Source organism: Miscanthus floridulus, chromosome 5 (genome assembly GCF_019320115.1).
Source record: "Miscanthus floridulus cultivar M001 chromosome 5, ASM1932011v1, whole genome shotgun sequence".
NCBI classification, from domain to species: domain Eukaryota; kingdom Viridiplantae; phylum Streptophyta; class Magnoliopsida; order Poales; family Poaceae; genus Miscanthus; species Miscanthus floridulus.
In genome coordinates this window covers 123,723,253-123,740,420 of record NC_089584.1, presented here as the reverse complement: position 1 = coordinate 123,740,420, position 17,168 = coordinate 123,723,253, and the positions used below count along the sequence as shown (strand labels likewise).

Genomic DNA, 17,168 nt, shown 5'->3' with positions numbered 1-17,168 from the left:
TCGCAGCCATCTGTAGAGGATACGCCGATGGGTGGAGTGCAGACGAAATCCATGCGCTGGGGGAGAGTTTGGTGCCGCATGCACAGATGGTCGCTGAGCAGGTCATCGCGCAGTGGGTGATGGAGGCTCGCCGTTCGACCGTGGCCGTAGACATGCGCCGGGAAGATGTCGTCCAGCCTACGGAGGCAGCGGAGGCCAGGTTGGAGGCGAGCGTCGTCCCGCCCCCAACCGAGCCGAACGTCGTCCCGACCACAGCCGAGCTGAGCGCCATCGTCCCGACCACAACCGAACTGCCTTCGTCCTCGTCAACCGTACCGTCAGTTGATGCCACCGGGGGACCATAATAGAGTTAGAGTAGAAATAGTTAGTTTATGTAAAAGATGAATTTGTGGAGGAGCCTCCGTGTGAACAGTTTTACATTCGTGAATATTTTAAGTTTATTTTGTGATGAAATCACTTGTGAGGGGAAGCTTGTCCCGTCCACCCTTGTTTTTATCCTTACGTAGCTTTGTTTTTGTCATTTCTTTATCGCACTTGCACGTTGACCCATAGGCTGCAACCTTAAGAACCTGGGCATGGCCCGCGAGGCTCAGCTGCTCATAACCGTAGGTCGTGGTGAGGTGTGATCGATCGGGAGGCTAAAAGCGCAAGTTACGTAGGGTAATCAAAGGAACGGAATGCCCTTTCGTTTAGGTGAAAAGTGTTACTATATGATAGTAAAAAAGGAGTGGTATCGCACCCTCGTGGAGCCCCCGAGCGATCCCGGCCGAGAGTGCTCGGGCTAGGGCGCTGTAGGAGCAAGCATTGAATGGAAATAAATGGTAAGACCGAGCTTTAGGGAAAGAAACGATGTAAGTGTTCGATGTTCTATGTGTTGGTGAGAATGTTGCTGTTGTCATCCTTCAGTCAGTAGGCACCTGGTCGGATCACCTCAGTCACCGTGTAGGGTCCTTCCCATGGCGGAGAGACCTTATGTTTCTCCTTGGTTGATTGGGTCCTCCGGAGTACGAGATCACCGACCTCGAGGATCCTCCCCCTGATTTTTTTTCATGGTACCTACGGAGAGTTTGCTGGTAACGAGCGGAGCGGATGACGGTCGTCTCATGAGCCTCCTTGAGCAGGTCGATTGCGTCCTACTATGCCTCCATGGCTCGGTCTCGGTCAAAGAACTTTACTCTTGGGGCACGTGATCGAGGTCGGAGGGCAATAGTGCTTTGGCTCCGTATGTGAGGAAGAAAGGGGTGAACCCTGTGGACTGATTTAGGGTCGTTCTTAGGCTCCAGAAGATTGTTGGGACCTCTACAACCCATCGCCCGACATACTTCGATCGAAAATGCGGGGCTTGAGTCCTTGGAGGACCATGCCATTGGCCCACTCGACCTGACCGTTAGTACGCGGGTGTCTGACCGAGGCCCAATCATTCCTGATGTCGTATCCATCACAAAAATCTAGGAACTTCTTCCTGGTAAAGTTTGTTCCGTGATCGGTAATGATACAGTTAGGGACACCAAACCGATAGATGATATCGAGGAAGAACTTGACCACCTCTTCCAAGCGGATATTGGTGATGGTCTTCGCCTCTATCCACTTGGTGAACTTGTCCACCGCCACGAGTAGGTGAGTGAAGCCACACGGGGCCTTTTTGAGGGGTCCGACCATGTTAAGGCCCCAGACCACGAATGGCTAGGTGATGTGGATGGTCTAAAGTTCCTACGCCATTAGATGAGTTTGCCGAGTGTAGAACTTGCATCCTTCACATCTACGGACCACCTCCTCTATATCTCGTAGCGTAGTGGGCTGATAAAAACCTTGGTGAAAGGCTTTCTTGACCAGCGATCTTGGGGCCACGTGATGTCCATAGATTCTGGCATGGACTTCGAGGAGAAGCTATTTCCCTTGGTCGGTCAGGATGCACTTCATGAGCACTCCTGATGGACTTTGCTTGTAAAGTCCATGTGAAGAGCGATTCGTCACGCTTCAGTCGTTTCTAGTGGGAGAACCTCCTCGAGGATGTAGGCGAGCAGTGGTCCTCTCCAGTTGACCGGATCGAGTGCCATCACGGTGATGTCACCGGGCGACGTTGCCATGGAGGCGCCAAGGTCGAAGCCCCCGAGCACTCGGTCGGGGTCAGGGCACGTCGGGGGGTCAGAGCCCTCGAAAGCCAGATTGGTGTTGGAGCACATCTAGGTCAGATCCTCTCGGATGCGGGGAGACGGCTCGTGGAGGTCATTTACAAAGACCCCGTCGACAGGCGATTCCCATCTAGCCACCAATTTTGCAGGGAAGTCGGCAGCGTCGCTATCCTTTTGAGGGACATGATGTAGTTCGATCTCTTAGAACTTGTCCTTGAGCTTGCGCACCTCCTGGCAATACGCCATCATGAGAAGGCTCTTGTAGGAGAACTCCTTCTTGACTTGGTCGATGACGAACTTTGAGTCGCCGTGGAAATACAGCTGCGTGGTGCCGAGCTCGACTGCGATGCATAGTCCATTGATGAGGGCCTCATACTTCGCGACATTGTTCGAGGCTGAAAAATGAAGACGGACCAGGTAGCGGAGCCTGCTCCCATTCGAGGAGATCAGAACCACTCCAGCCCCCAAGCCGGGCGCCATGACCGACCCATCGAAGTACATCATCTAGTACTCGTGGGTGACATCCGAGGTCAAGAGCTAGACTTTCATCCATTCGGTGAAGAAGTTGGCAAGAGCCTGAGACTTAATAATGGGGTACGGGGGACATATCTAATGTCGTGGCCCATGAGCTCAAGAGCCTACTTGGAGATTCGGTCGATGGTGTCGTGGTTATGAACGACCTCCTCGAGTGGGTATGAGGTAACGACCATGACCTCATGTTCAGTGAAGTAGTCTAGGAGCTTTTGGGTCGCCATCAGCACGACGTACAGAAGCTTCTGAACCTAGGGGTAGTGAACTTTGGCATTGGTGAGTACCTCACTGATGAAGTACACCGGTCGTTGGACCTTTAGGGGGTGTCCTGGCTCCTCCCTCTCGACGATGAGGGCGGCGCTCACAATGTGATTGCTTGTCGCGACATAGAGGAGGAGTGATTCTCTCCGTTCGAGAGCGACAAGGATTGGTGCCGACGTCAGCGATGCTTTGAGGCTTTCCAAAGCCTGTTGTGCCTTCTTTGTCCAGACGAATGCATTTGTCTTTTTGAGAAGTTTGTAGAGAGGCATCCCTAGTTCGCCTAGTCAGGAGATGAACCGGCTCAGGGCGACCAAACAGCCGGTGAGCCTCTGTACGCCCTTGACGTTGCTTATCGGGCCCATGTTGGAGATGCCCATGATTTTTTCGGGGTTGGCTTTGATGCCGCGCTTAGACATGATGTATCCGAGCATCTTCCCCTTCGGAACCCTAAAAACACATTTTTCGGGATTCAATTTGATGCTGAACCTTCGGAGGTTCGTGAATGTTATGGCCAAGTTTGCGATCAGGTCACTAGCTTGAGCCGTTTTCACCACTACGTCATCTACAAAAACGGCAATTGTTAGTTTCGGCTGCTCAACTTGGTCAGGTTGGTTGAGCGGGTTGTTTTGGTTGGCAAAGCATCGCTGCATGCACCATTGATAGGTGGTGCTATCGTTCTTTAGACCGAAAGGCATGGTTACGTAATAGTAGAAACCATACGGGGTGATGAACGAAGTCACGACCTGGTCGAACTCTTTCATTGTGATCTAGTGGTAGCCTGAGTAGGCATCTAGGAAGGAGAGGATTTCACACCCTGAGGTGGTGTCGACTATCTGATCTATGCGTGGAAAAGGGAAGTGATCCTTTGGGCACACCTTATTGAGGCCAATATAGTCAACACACATTCTCCACTTCCCAATCTTCTTTTCACAAGAATAGGATTAGCTAGCCAGTCGAAGTGGTATACCTCTTTGATGAATCCAGCTGCCAGAAGTTTAACGATCTCCTCGCCTATGGCCCTATGCCTTTTGTCATCAAAGTAACACATGCGTTGCTTAGCAGGCTTTGATCCCGAGACGATGCATAGTGCATGCACGGCGACCTCCCTCGGTATGCTCGACATGTCAGAAGGCTTCCACATGAAGACATCGCGATTTGCGCATCAGAAATCAGCGAGCTCGCTTTCCTATTTGGCCGGGAGCTTGGTCCTGATCTACACTGTCTTGGTTAGGTCGATGGGGTTGATCTCCACCGCCTTGGTTTCCTTAGTCGGATGGAAGGCACTCGAGGAGGTCAGCCCGTTGTAGTCGGGGACTACTAGAGTCATCGAATTCCTAAGCTCTAGGAGCTCAGCGGAGTTGATGACGGTAGTGGCGAGCTTGTAATGCTCACGATCGCACGTGTAGGCGTGCGATAAAGTACTACCTATGGTGATGACACCATTTGGACCTAGCATCTTTAGCTTGAGATAGGTGTAGTTGGGGATCGTCATGAACTTGGCGTAGCATGGCCATCCCAAGATGGCGTGGTAGGACCCCGGAAAGTCCACTACCTCAAAGGCTAAGACCTCCGAGCGAAAGTTGGTGTGGTCGCCAAACGTGATAGGTATGTCGATCTGCCCGAGTGGATACACCTATGCCCTTGGGATCACGCAGTGGAAGGCAGAGCTCATTGAGCGGAGCTCTGACCAGGGGATGCGCATGGCGTCGAGGGTGTCGATGTAGAGAATGTTAAGGCTGCTACCTCCTCCGATCAGCACCTTGGTGAGGCGCTTCTTGTGGATGATGGGGTCGATGACGAGTAGGTAGCGATCCAGTTGGGCGACATGGGAAGGATGGTCTCTCTAATCAAAAGTGATCGGGGAGCTCGACCAGCCAAGGAAAGAGGGGATGGCCAACTTTGTGGTGCATGCCTCGCTGTAGCGTACGTTGTGCTGGCGCTTGGAGTGGATAGTGTCAGATCCCCCAAAGATCATGAGGCATTCCTTAGGGTTGGGGAAGCTATCTTCATCCTTGCCTGCTACACCTCCTTTTGTGGCCTCCTCCTCCTCCTTACCTTTCCCTTCCTTTGGCTTGGAGGCTTGCCGTAGGAAGCGCTTGAGGAGCTCATAGTCCTTATAGAGGTGGTTGACGGGATAGGCATGGTTGGTGCATGGACTCTCCATGAGCTTGTCAAAGTGGTCAGGCTAGCCCTGCTAGGGCTGCTTGCCCGGTCGATCGGCCACAACGACCAAAGCTGGGTTAGCCGGTCAGCGCCGATCCTTGTTGTTCTTCTTGCCCTTTTGTGTGGAGGGGCACTCGCCTTGGTCCTCGTGCTTGGTCTTGCCCCTATCCTAACCATCACTGAAGACCACCCTACTACCTCCTCACCATGGTTCATGGCGATGTCGAGCAGGTCACGGGTGGTACGGGGCTTCACACAGCCAAGCTTATGGATTAATGACTCGCAGGTTGTCATAAATAGGAATACGCTGATGACGTCGGTGTCGATGACATCAGGAAGGGAGTTGCGCTGCTTTGAGAACATGCGGATGTATTCCCGTAGGGACTCATTTGGCTCCTGCTGGTAGCTCTTGAGGTCCTAGGAATTCCCAGGACAGACATACGTCCCCTGTAAATTTCTGACAAAGACCCTCTTGAGATCCACCTAGTCATGGATGCTGTTGGGCGAAAGGAATTCAAGCCATGCTCAAACATCCTCCCCCATGTAGATGGGGAGGTATTGGATGATAAAGTAGTCATCATCCACTCCTCCGGCTCGACAGGCGAGCTAGAAGTCTTCGAGCCATATACCGGGGTTTGTCTCCCTGGTGTACCTGGCAATGTTGGTGGGCGGTCGGAAGCACTGTGGGAACGACACTTTCTAGATGCGATGACCAAAGACCTATGGCCCTAGGCCATTTGGGCTAGGGCTCTGGTAGTTTGGTCAGCCACCATGTCTAGGGTGTGTGTCCTCGCACTCCTCGATGGTTAGGTCGGGGCCCATGCCGCCTGCTCTCGCCGCCATGCAATGGGCATTATCATCGTGTCAGGCGTGGCGTCGATTGTTGATGATGCTATGAGCATCATGGTTCAGCCCTAGCCATTGGTGCATAGGTGGTCGGTGTGGAGCGGGCGCTAGGTTGGGCTGTAGTGTAGCCGCGGCTTCCCGCTCCACCCTCAGCAACTGCTGTGGTGAGGGGACGGAGCAATTTGACTGGTGCAGCCTAGTCCCTCGGTTGGGCAAGATGCCGTGAGCCGATGTCATGACACAGAGCTTTCCACCTGCTAAACGACGGTGGTCTCCACCAGCGCCTGGAGGTTCCATTGGATTGCCTATCCCTAGGGGTTGGCAGGCTCGGGGAGGCCGCACAGAAGCATCGATGCAGCAACGATGTTCTGGCTAGCCTAAGCAAACTGAGGGGGGGGGTCGTCCCCTCCATCTAGTATGTTTTGTTGGACCTAATGGGCATGACCCTGAGCGCCACTTGCCAGGTTACGCGCATATGGCACAGCGTGATGCGCCGGGCGCTCCGACGTAGGCGGCGGCTGGCTCTGCCACCTTTGCAGTAACTCCTTGCCATGTTGCTGCACACGCACAAGGGCCTACGCATGGTGGTCTAGAGGGGTGTGAGTCTACAGAGACTCCACTACCTTCGATGGCTGTCCCAGGGCGTCCGCCATAGCGCACTCTAAGGACAGACATTGGCCAGGTGCCATGATGTCATCGACACTGGAGCCATCGCTTTCGACGTTGTCATCGATGAGGTCATGGAAGGAGGTAGGAGTGTAGCTCGCCATCCCCAGGAACTCGGATGTGAGAGGGGGTGGCATTAGCATCCTTCGGAGTCCCTACACGCACGCGTCCACGGGGGACGCGAAGCCATAGGGGAACCAGTTGCACAGCGGTCGTGGTGGAGACAACAGGGTCCCTTTAGAGAGTCGGCGGAAGGTTTTAAATAGTGAGTAAAGAACAATATGTACATCACTCACGTGGGGTTTGAGCCCAGCATGGGCTCGAGGCAAAAGCGGGTGTCTCGACGTTGAGGTCATCGAGTGGCCCATTGCAGTCGGTGGAGGGCACTCCTTTTCCAGTGGGTGCCGGGACAAGCGCCTCTTCATGGAGGCGAAGTACGCCAAGCTAGTCGGTGACAAAGTCCAGACTCTCAAAGAGGAAGGTCTGGAGTGGCACGAAGACGGGAGGAGCCAACATCCCAACAAGTGGGAGAGTGGGAAACTCCAGCGAGCCAAAGCGAATTGTATCGCTCGAGCCCGCCATGCCAAAGATGGTGGAAAGGTGGGCCATCCGATGACCAAAGGCGTGAATGCACGACATTCTCCCCATGGACGACGCCAACTGTCGGTGCGAAAAGTGACCAACACATAAATATTTATAGTTTTACCATGCGTTGTGATCGGATGTGGCCTAGCACTCAATAACACAAGATTTATACTGGTGCAGGCAACAGGCCCTACATCCAGTTGAGGTCGATTGGTGGCTTTATTCCTAAGCCTAGGTGCTCAAAGTTTGCTGTGGGGTTACAAATGAGTAAAGAATGAGAAGGGGGTGTTAGAGGCCCGGTCAGACTCTGAACCGAGTGGAAGAGAGTGATGTATGCTCAAACATGTGCTAGGTATTTGGAACGTATGCTCTGTGTGTCCGAGCTTATCAGCTGTTGAGAGCATATAGACTATGCAGCTGTCGAGTCCTAGAGCTATTGAGCTATCGAGTCGACCAGTCTTTGGGGGGGCTTTTAGGAGAGAGCTCATCCCCTTTTATTGTTGAAGGGGATGGCCTTACGAGTCAGAGAAAAAGAGAGAGTGTGTATACATGTGTTGCCTAGTCTTGTTGCCCACACCATCGGGTACGGGATGGCCGTCGACGCCCACAATACTATTTATGTTCAGACACATCTGGTAGGCTCTACCATGTTCACCTGGTACAACAAACGACGGCGCCTACAATACTGTTTATACTCTAACATGTCTGGCAGGCTCTACCATGTTCGCCTAACATGCCTTAATGGCACCGTCCTGTAGGTGTGCAGGGCATGGTAGGGTATAGTCCTCTGTATTATGGTTGACTTGAGTGCCTTACCTTATCTACTCCACCTACTCCCTAGGCCCACACCGAGCGGGCATCCTCGGTCAGTCATTCCCAGTCGGTCCCGACCGTGTCGGTTAGGAAAGAGCAACGAGTAGAGGTCCAGCGTATCCTCGATCGGAGAAGGGGGTCGGAGTCAGACCATGGTCCCACCTTGGCCAGGCCTTCCGATCAGGGACCGGATCATTGTCTCGGCCTGTTATTATGTATCTAGGCCGACTCAAACGCTTGTTGTCGCTGCGCTGCCTGCTGGGCTAGGTTTTGTAGGGAAGCGGATCCATTGGGGGCCCCGGGTTTATGAACCTGACAGTATCATTCTTCTACATGCACACTAGATTAGAAACTTTGCTTGTACAGCCAAATTAATGAAAAGCTTCCTGCTTTACATAGTACTATAAAATTAGGCATTTAGGTTTTCAGTTTTAGTCAAAGACACTGTAAAACCCATAGAGACTCCAACGTCAATTACAGCACTAGGCACTGACAGAAGTTCATATTTCATAAATGAATTCTACAAGACCATGTACTTCTCAGAGTACCATAAAATTCTTACACAAGGGGTAGTACTAGTAAGGTAGGTAGTCACAAGAACAGTAAACTTACCTTTGAAGCAATCTCACCCTTGATCCACAATAGGCGAACTCTTGGGTTTGTGAAGTTGATAAAAATTTCTCTGTTCACCTCACACTTCACGACGCTTGTTTCTTGCGCCTTCTCTTCATCTGAGAGCTCTTCCATGGATTCTAGAAGATCCATACACTTCTTGATAGAATAGTCTCCTTTACTTGTTTCATCAGTGATTCCACAAAAGTTTTGCTTTGCTTTATCTTGTTTAAAAAATAGCCTTGTAGAACTCCAGCAATGCTTCTCTTTTTCCCACTTCCTGAACCCTTTTGTCCCAAACAAGCAGAGGAAGCTGGTTCTGCTCCAGTGAGGTCTATAGGTTCACTTGATGCCCTATGATCATCCATACTTGCAGAGAAAGGCTTCATGCTGCTATCTAGAGCATCTATGTTACTGGTGTTGACATGTTGAGTGGAAGACGGTGGGTGCAGCTCAAGTTGCTCTATTGATGTGAAATTTAATTCACCTGTTGCAATTCTTCTTGTTTCATGTGGATAAATAAACTCAAGTCACAAGAATGTCCCAAAAATATTAGCAGAAAAGGATAGTAGTAGCAGGAAAGCTACCACTGTACAAAACACATATTGAAATAAAAAGTTTATTTCAATAGTTCAAAAAAGCTATCTGTAGGATAGTTGCACAGCTGCACAGTCTGAGAAACACATGCTAATAGTTCAAAAAAAGCTATCCGCAGGATAGTTACACAGCTGTAGTAGTCTAACAAAAAGCTATCTCAAAACACATGCTAGTAGCTCAAAAAATCTAAATACTAAACACTATTGTAGGACAGGTAAAAAAGCTATCTGCACTAGTAGTTGAATAAAAAGTTTACCTTCATACACTTTCTCACACAAGTGATACAAAGGAAATGCTTTTGCTTGGAACTTCTTAAGCCTTGGATGATCCTGGCAAATGCAAACTAAAGTTAGTAGCTGTCGGGGACCTAATACCAGGGTACCCAATAAGGTAGAACTAATAACCATCAAACATTGACGCTTCCAGTCAGACAAGAACGCTACTACGCTTTTTGCCCGAACGACGAAAGATTGGTTCCGCCTCACCCGACCCCTGAGGGCTGGCTCCACCTCACCCGACGGTTGAGGGTTGGCTCTGCCTCGTTCGACGTCCGAGGGTTGGTTCTGCCCCGCCCGACGTCCAAGGGTGGGCTCCGCCTTGCCCGATGACTGTACCCTACTCCTTCATGCTGACATGCACAGGATACGATAGGACATTCGAGTCAACCATCATACCGAGAACCATGCCCTGCACGCCTGCAGGAAGGTACCGTCAGGATACGATGGGACGGACGCTTTAAGCCCTTTCCGACCTAATAGTGCTCAAATAGTATTATAGGCGCCGACTTTTGTCCCACAGTGTTGTAGGCGCCGCCATCAGCCCTCGGACGTGGATAGGCATACGACAACCGCTACAATCCAAGGAAGAACTCACATCATCTACAGTGACAGGCGTATAGTCATTTCCCCGTCTTCTCCCCGCAGAGTGATGGCTCAGCGCCCTGACGCACCGCACCGCATCGCACCGTCCGCCGGGGGAGGATGGGACATGACCACTCGCTGAAACAAAGTCAGAGCTTGACCCTAGCAGGGCAGGATCAAGGGAAAAGGAAGACCCAGCGCCCTCGAAGGACTTTCTCTACCTTTGGTTTTTTTTCCTCTTTCTCTCATTTGTAACCCCTGCTGCCCCTTGGTCTATAAAAGGGAGGGCAGGACACCCCACTAAAGGGACCGACTTTTGATGGATCAATTTAACACAACACACAACCAAGCAGCAACCGAGCTCTTGGCATCCTTTGGACCACTCCATCAGAGACTTGGGACATTTCCCTCTCTCGATCGTTTGTACCCCTTACTACTAACCTTTTTCGGTACTAATAACACGAGCAGTAGCAGACTAGACATAGGGACATTCAGCCCGAACTAGTATAAACCTTGTGTCCTTTAGTGCACCATCCAGGCCTAATGCGCAACAATTATAAATTTACTTTCTGGTGTTTGTTCGAAACACTGACAACAGCATAGTAACAAGCTAATTTATCTAGCAAGTGAAATGACATTACAACATACATCAATAAGTTTCTTCCATTTGTCTGGTAAAGTATTGATCATGCATAAAGAATCATTCCAGCCAACCCCACTTTTCTTAATCCTTGCCCGAGTGGCCTTGTAGTTTCCTTTAATGTCATTCTCCTTGTCTTGAATCTGTGCCTTCAAAAATTCAGCGGATGAAAACTTCTCATTGAAATGCTTTATGATACTTCTTCATCCTTCAGGTGACCAACCATTTTGGCCCTTAAACCTTTCATGATTGTATTCTTGAAGTACATCAAGAAGTCCTTTCTCATAATTAAAGCTCCATGATGCTCTTGAGCTTTGTCCTTTAGTCATAGCTAGAGTTTACAAAAAATAACATTCAAACACAACTGTAATAGTTTGACGACATATAACATAACTCACATAAATAGAAAGTCATAAACATAAATGTCTTATACAATAGCACATTGGCATGTTTAACATTTATTACATAACACACTACAAAATAATCTTCGTGCTTTACGACTTGACTGCTACTTCCTAAGCATGAATTTTGATTGTAGCGTTGCCACATTTGCATGGCAATCAGATCTCTTAGCACGTAGCATGGTCTTGTAAATTCAGCGACTGCACATCATTTTGATGATTATCATTTCCTTGTGGCAGATCAACATGACCAGTTTCGGTATATAAGTAGGTTGGTGATCTAGCCAATTCTCATCACCATTTAGACATCTAATTATGTTATGAAATGCAGCGGCTGTTGTTGGAATTTTTATTTGAGATTCTATGTGATGATGTGTTCCCACTTTCAGAATTTGAAACCTTTTCTTAAGAATCCCAATAGCCCAATCAATATGGTTTCTAAGGAGTGCATGACGATGATTGAAAAGCTCTTTGTGATCAGCATATTCTCTTCTTCGAGATGAGCGCCACTGAAACTCAGCAATGTGATATCTAACTCCTTGATAAGGCACAAGGAATTGTGGTGCATTTGCATACCCACCATCCACAAGATAAAACTTTCCCTCAGGAACTTAGAAACCCTTGGAAATAGCTGATCGAAGAACTCCAGCATCTGAAGCAGACCCTTCCCACCCACAAGAGATAAATGTGAAGTTCAGGTTGAAGTCATATGCTACCATGACATTCTGAGATAGTGTGCCTTTCCTATTCCTATATGGGGGGCTTTCTCTTCTGCAATTGTGATAGGCACATGTGTGCCGTCGATAGCACCAATACAGTTCTGTAAAAAAATGAAACTTAAAAACAGAGCAAAATATTGGAGAGACAGTAAGGTCTAGTGTTATGCCTCACCTAAAAAAAGGACCAAAATCTAGGATCCGTAGCGATCTTGGGGTGAGTTTAGTTGAAAGTAGGAAGCTTCAGAAATCTATAGGTGAGAGTGGGAATGATATTGAAAACTGCCCTTATGTGCCTGAGGACAGTTTCACCACTATGCTGAAATGCTTTCTTCAGTCTATCATTGCTAGCATTGTGTGAAATCATATACATAAACATCCCTAGCTGCTCCTCAACGGTAACACCTTGTGTGTCATGCAATAGACTTTCATGCCTAAGATAGTTACATGTCTCCTTAAATATTCGTGTCTCCATACGAAACTCAGATTTACACAAATTCTTGTGCCTCTCCAGAATTTCCTTCACCTTCTTAGCACCAGTATACTCGGAGGTATGCTCTGGCCTCTTCTCTTCATTCAGACATTCAAGTATTGCAGGAACAATGACAAGAAACAATTCATCATCATCATCATCTTCCATCTGTATGAATTTTGTAATTTTCTCCTTCCTAGAGCCCATTATCTAAAAGTTGCAAATAGAAACAAGCTGAGATATTAGCCTACTTATGTATTTATAATAAAGTACGTGTTAGTACTTTATTTTTCTCTCTGAACCGAACAAGACCACATGTAGCAGTACTAATTCTGCAAGCATGGGCGAACTAATAACAGAGGCATGTCCACATATTTATAGTGTGACCCTTATATCTGACATTAGCATCAGCTCTATACCAGCTGAGATATTGGCCTACTTATGTATTTATAATTGAAGCCTATGTTCCAAAATTACCCAACGCATCCCTCTTCTAATTGTCAAAGTCACTTATGCCAACTTGTGACATACTGACCTTACGAACAATTAGTACTTGCTTAAAACATCACGAAAGCAAACGAAAGAAATGAGTAAACATAATTAATCTAATAAAAAGTGTTACTGCTAACAGGCTATCCAAACGAATCGAAAAGCATTCACTGAACTGAACTGTGAATACTATTCTCAAAAGCCTGAATATCCAGAAGCTGCACATGAAGCACTTAAGAGCTAAGAAAGTTAGGAACCGATGGAAAACAAACAGCTACTACAAAGAAATCTCTAAACCAACTGAAACACGAAGTCTGCAGCTGAGCTTTACCTGAACTCTCCAATGGTCAGTTACTACTGACACTCTAAAATGCAGCTGCAGTGCACTATCTAAAAAACAAAAATAGAGGATTACAGGCGGCGGCGGCGGCTTGACGAGGGCAGGAACGATCCAGGAAGTGTGCCTGGATCAAAGTCGGAGTAGGATCCGGGACGCTCAAACTCTAGCCGCCATGCTTTCTTGGGCGAGGCGAACGGGAGCAGCGAGGAAGGACCGAGCGAGCGTCGAGCAGACGGGGAAAGAAATAAACGGGTGTGGAGGAGTTTTTTCTGTCCCCCGTCGATTGAGAAGAATAGGGTCTAGAAAGTCACGCGTTTTTTCTGGCTCACATGACTCGAAACGGGTGCCGGGGTTAGACGGGGAAGCAAGCTCACGGGGAGTTTCTCCATCCGCGGACCGGCGGGGATACTGGCGGGTTTTCGCGTATCCAAAGGAGCCCTAATAGAAATGTTCTTTCACCTTGACACGATTTCTCTCTCGACTTACATAGAGAAGCTATAGGTTTGTAGTCCTGCATGGAATAGCTTGTCTTGGCTGAATGCCTGAATCTAATCTCTTTTCCATGTATACATGTGCTAATAATGTGCAGATGTCTAATGCATTACTTCTCTCTGTGTCACCGCGAACCAATGATACAAAGGGAAGGAAAACTTCCACAAACGTGCCCCTTTACCCAACAACATATTAGATTTCGCGTATGCTATTCCCTTACGTTTACACCTACACATCTGAAGATATATACACAGTCCATGGCCATTGCACGTCGAGACGAGAGGTGGTCACTGACGAATTCTCGAACCGTCAGTAAGCATACCAACAGATCTAAGACAGATGCTGCTGTGTTCAGATTCCGCAGCACGGGTCCTCGGTCAATAAGGTGTATATGCGTGCATCCTTGGCCCCTCCAGGCTGCAGCGCACCATGCATGTTTCGATGTATTCGCAGCCGAGTGCGCGCATGCATCTCCCTGCCACTGCGGCTTGCCCTGCTCAACCAGTGTACAAGCAATCCGTACGTCGTGGCATCAACTGCTGGACGCCGATCCATTACCATTCGATATATCATATATCAGCAGCTAGCTCTCTGGTCCTACAGGTACAGGCTACAACACGACGTCACGCCGCTTCTTGGGGTTCTGCTCGGCAGTCCCTTTCCTCATCATCGCCACGAACTCGCTGTAGTCGATCCTCCCGTCCTGCGTCAAGCACCAAAGATTCCAACAACCGATCGATCAACCGACCGACCTCATCGCGTTCAGAATCCATGCAGCAACCGATGACTTACGTTGTCGGCGTCGACCTCCGAGATGATGTCCTTGATGTCCCTGCCGTCCAGGAGACCCTTCTCCTTGAGCGCCTGCTCCAGCTCCTCCATGGAGATGCACCTGCCAATAAGCCACGAGACTAGCAGCTAAGAATTCGCGGCATGCGTTTTTCTTTCTTTTTGTGGCGTTTCAGTTTCACACCGGCGATGCATTGCATGGCATCGTGTGATTCTGAATGAGCGAGCGAAGGGGTTACCCGCTGCCGTCCTTGTCGAAGTACTGGAACGCGGTGTAGAGGTGCTCCTCCCTGTCCATCCTGTTCATGTGCATCGTCGCCGTGATGAACTCCTCGTAGTCGATCGTCCCGTTCCCGTCCGCGTCGGCCTGCATTTGTTTTATTTGCAACCATATCATTCAGAGCTTCAGCACCGAACCCCGTACGTGAGGGATTGGATTCCGGTGCCAAAGTGTGTGAAAAATGGAAATGGAAACTCACGGCCGACATCAGCTGCTCCACTTCGGCCTCGCTGAGCTTGGTGCCCTGCTTGGCCAGCCCTCGCCGCAGCTCGTCCACGGTGATGGTGCCGCTGTTATCCGCGTCCATGCTCTTGAACATCTCCTTCAGACCCCTGATCTCCTCCTCCGACAGGCATCCAGCAATGACCTTCGCTCGATTCAGTGATAATCCGGATTTCAGAATGGTCACCTCACCTGTCAGGCAGGTCCTTGAATTCAGAATGTTGTGCCTGGAAGAAATACACTTACCCTCAGCGCGGCTTTCTTGAACTGGTTCATCGCCGTGAACTGCTTGAGCCTGTTCATGACAGCGTTGTCCAGTGGCGTGTCAGGCGCTTCACCATCTTCCTTGATCCAAGGATGATCTGCACAGCAAACAGATATATACCGCCGTTTCGATTCAGCGATTCAAAAGTCAAAACTGCACAAGAGTCAGCTGCGTGCAGAAGGAGGAGAAGGAGAACATACTGAGGACGTCGTAGGCAGAGATCCTCTTCTTGGGGTCAGAGGTGAGCATCTTCCTGACGAGGTCCTTTGCGCTCGGCGAAATGCGCGGCCACGGGTCGCTTGTGAAGTCCACCTGTCCCCTCAGGATGGAGTTGAAGATGCCGTGCTCGGATTCTGAAACGCATCATCTTTCAGAACATGCCTGCTGGAGGTGGGATCGGAGCGACAAGCAAGCAAGCGCTGAAAATAAGCAAGTGCATGCAGAAATGGAGGACGACTTGCCGGCCCAGAAGGGCGGAACTCCGCAGAGGAGGATGTAGACGATGACGCCGATGCTCCAGATGTCCGCCTCGGGCCCGTAGTTCCTCTTGAGCACCTCCGGCGCGATGTAGTAGGCGCTGCCGACGATGTCCTTGAACACCTCCCCTTGCTTGAAGAAGACGGAGAGGCCGAAGTCAGTGGCCTTGAGCGGCGCGTTCTCGTCCTTGCTGAGGAGGAGGAAGTTCTCGGGCTTGAGGTCGCGGTGGATGACGCCCAGGGAGTGGCAGGTGTGCACGATCTCGACGATGGTGCGGAGCAGGGACGCGGCGGCGCGCTCGGTGTATTTGCCCTTGGCGATGATGCGGTCGAAGAGCTCCCCGCCGGCGCAGAGCTCCATGACGAGGTGCACCGACTGCTTGTCCTCGTAAGCGCCCTTGAGCTCCACGATGTTGGGCTGCCCAGCAAGGTGGTACATGATCTGCACCTCGCGCCGCACGTCCTCCACGTCCTCCTTGGTGGACAGCTTCCGCTTGGCGATGGTCTTGCACGCGAACCGCTCCCCGGTGGCCTTGTGCGTGCACAGGCTGGTGACGCCGAACTGGCCGCGCCCGAGCTCCTTGCCCACGGTGTAGATGCTGCGCACGTCCTCCATGGGCCGTCCCAGCACCGGGCCAATGGGCGCGGGCGGCTTCGTGGGCTTGGGGGCCGACCCATCCGAAGCGCCGGCCTTGAGGGACGTGCCGCCGGAGTGGAGGCGGGAGGAGGGGTCGGCGGAAGAAGCGGGGGCAGGCTCCGAATCTCCGGAGCCCGGGCAGCAGTTGCCCATGGCGACGGGGCGGCGGAGGGGCAGCGGCGTCCGTCCCCCCCCCGGAGAGGATGACGGTGCTGGGGGTTGTGGAGCCGTAGGGGAGCCCAAGGAGGCGACCTGAGAATTCTATAGTGGGGGATTGGGTGGTGGCCATGGCCGCTGGAAGGGTGGGTGGGGAGGAAATGGCGGGAAGGGAACCGCCCGCCTCCCTCTTCCCCCGTTCCCGTTTGGTTTGGGTTGTTCTTCTCTTCTCTTTATTACGGACTTTCCTGTTTTGGAAGGTAAGTTTTTTTTTTAAATAAGTAAAAATGCAGTGTAAGCTTATTAGACGGATACTTGATTAAAAGCATGTAGTATGGACTTGAATTATCAGATGGATAAATACATTTTTTAGATTGTGTGTTTAGTGGATTTAGATATAATGATGTATTTGGATTTTTTATGTGCACTTGATTGCTTAACCATGTCAATTTCAAGCTTTGGTAGTATTGGTCTCTATATTGTGTTATCCACGGATAGCGGCCCAAGTATAAGGTTCTTCCTTAATTTGTCTCCACGAGTTGAGTTGGACATCCTAATTGTCATGAAGACTTATCGCCACGTTGAGTTGTTTCTAATAAATTTTAGTCAATCTCTCTAAACTTTTAAGGTATGAATGATGTTTTAATTCTAAGTCCTCACTTTTGAAGTGGGCTATAGGTGTAGATCTTGCCACACTAACATGCACCAAGTAGCTGGCTTGAGTCAT

At 50.0% G+C, this 17,168-nt stretch overlaps 1 protein-coding gene across 1 annotated transcript; it reads right to left on the bottom strand.

Annotated features, from left to right (window-relative positions):
- Positions 1–13,640: 13,640 nt before the first annotated feature.
- Positions 13,641–16,488, bottom strand: LOC136453403 (calcium-dependent protein kinase 2). The gene is made up of 7 exons (XM_066453972.1): positions 15,634–16,488; positions 15,373–15,525; positions 15,154–15,269; positions 14,885–15,052; positions 14,645–14,772; positions 14,409–14,508; positions 13,641–14,319 (listed from the first exon to the last, which is right to left on the bottom strand). The coding sequence occupies exons 1-7, from the start codon at positions 16,436–16,438 to the stop codon at positions 14,227–14,229; spliced, it is 1,563 nt and encodes a 520-aa protein (XP_066310069.1). The 5' UTR covers positions 16,439–16,488; the 3' UTR covers positions 13,641–14,226.
- Between the last annotated feature and the right edge of the window lie 680 nt (positions 16,489–17,168).

What these genes read in the sequence shown, in the direction of transcription:
- LOC136453403 (XM_066453972.1), bottom strand. Translation starts at nt 16,438, where the DNA reads ATGGGCAACTGCTGCCCGGGCTCCGGAGATTCGGAGCCTGCCCCCGCT. An exon ending in AGTTCCGCCCTTCTGGGCCG is followed by an intron (nt 15,526 to 15,633) that starts GCAAGTCGTCCT and finishes GATGCGTTTCAG; the next exon opens with AATCCGAGCACGGCATCTTC. An exon ending in TGGAGCAGCTGATGTCGGCC is followed by an intron (nt 14,773 to 14,884) that starts GTGAGTTTCCAT and finishes AAACAAATGCAG; the next exon opens with GCCGACGCGGACGGGAACGG.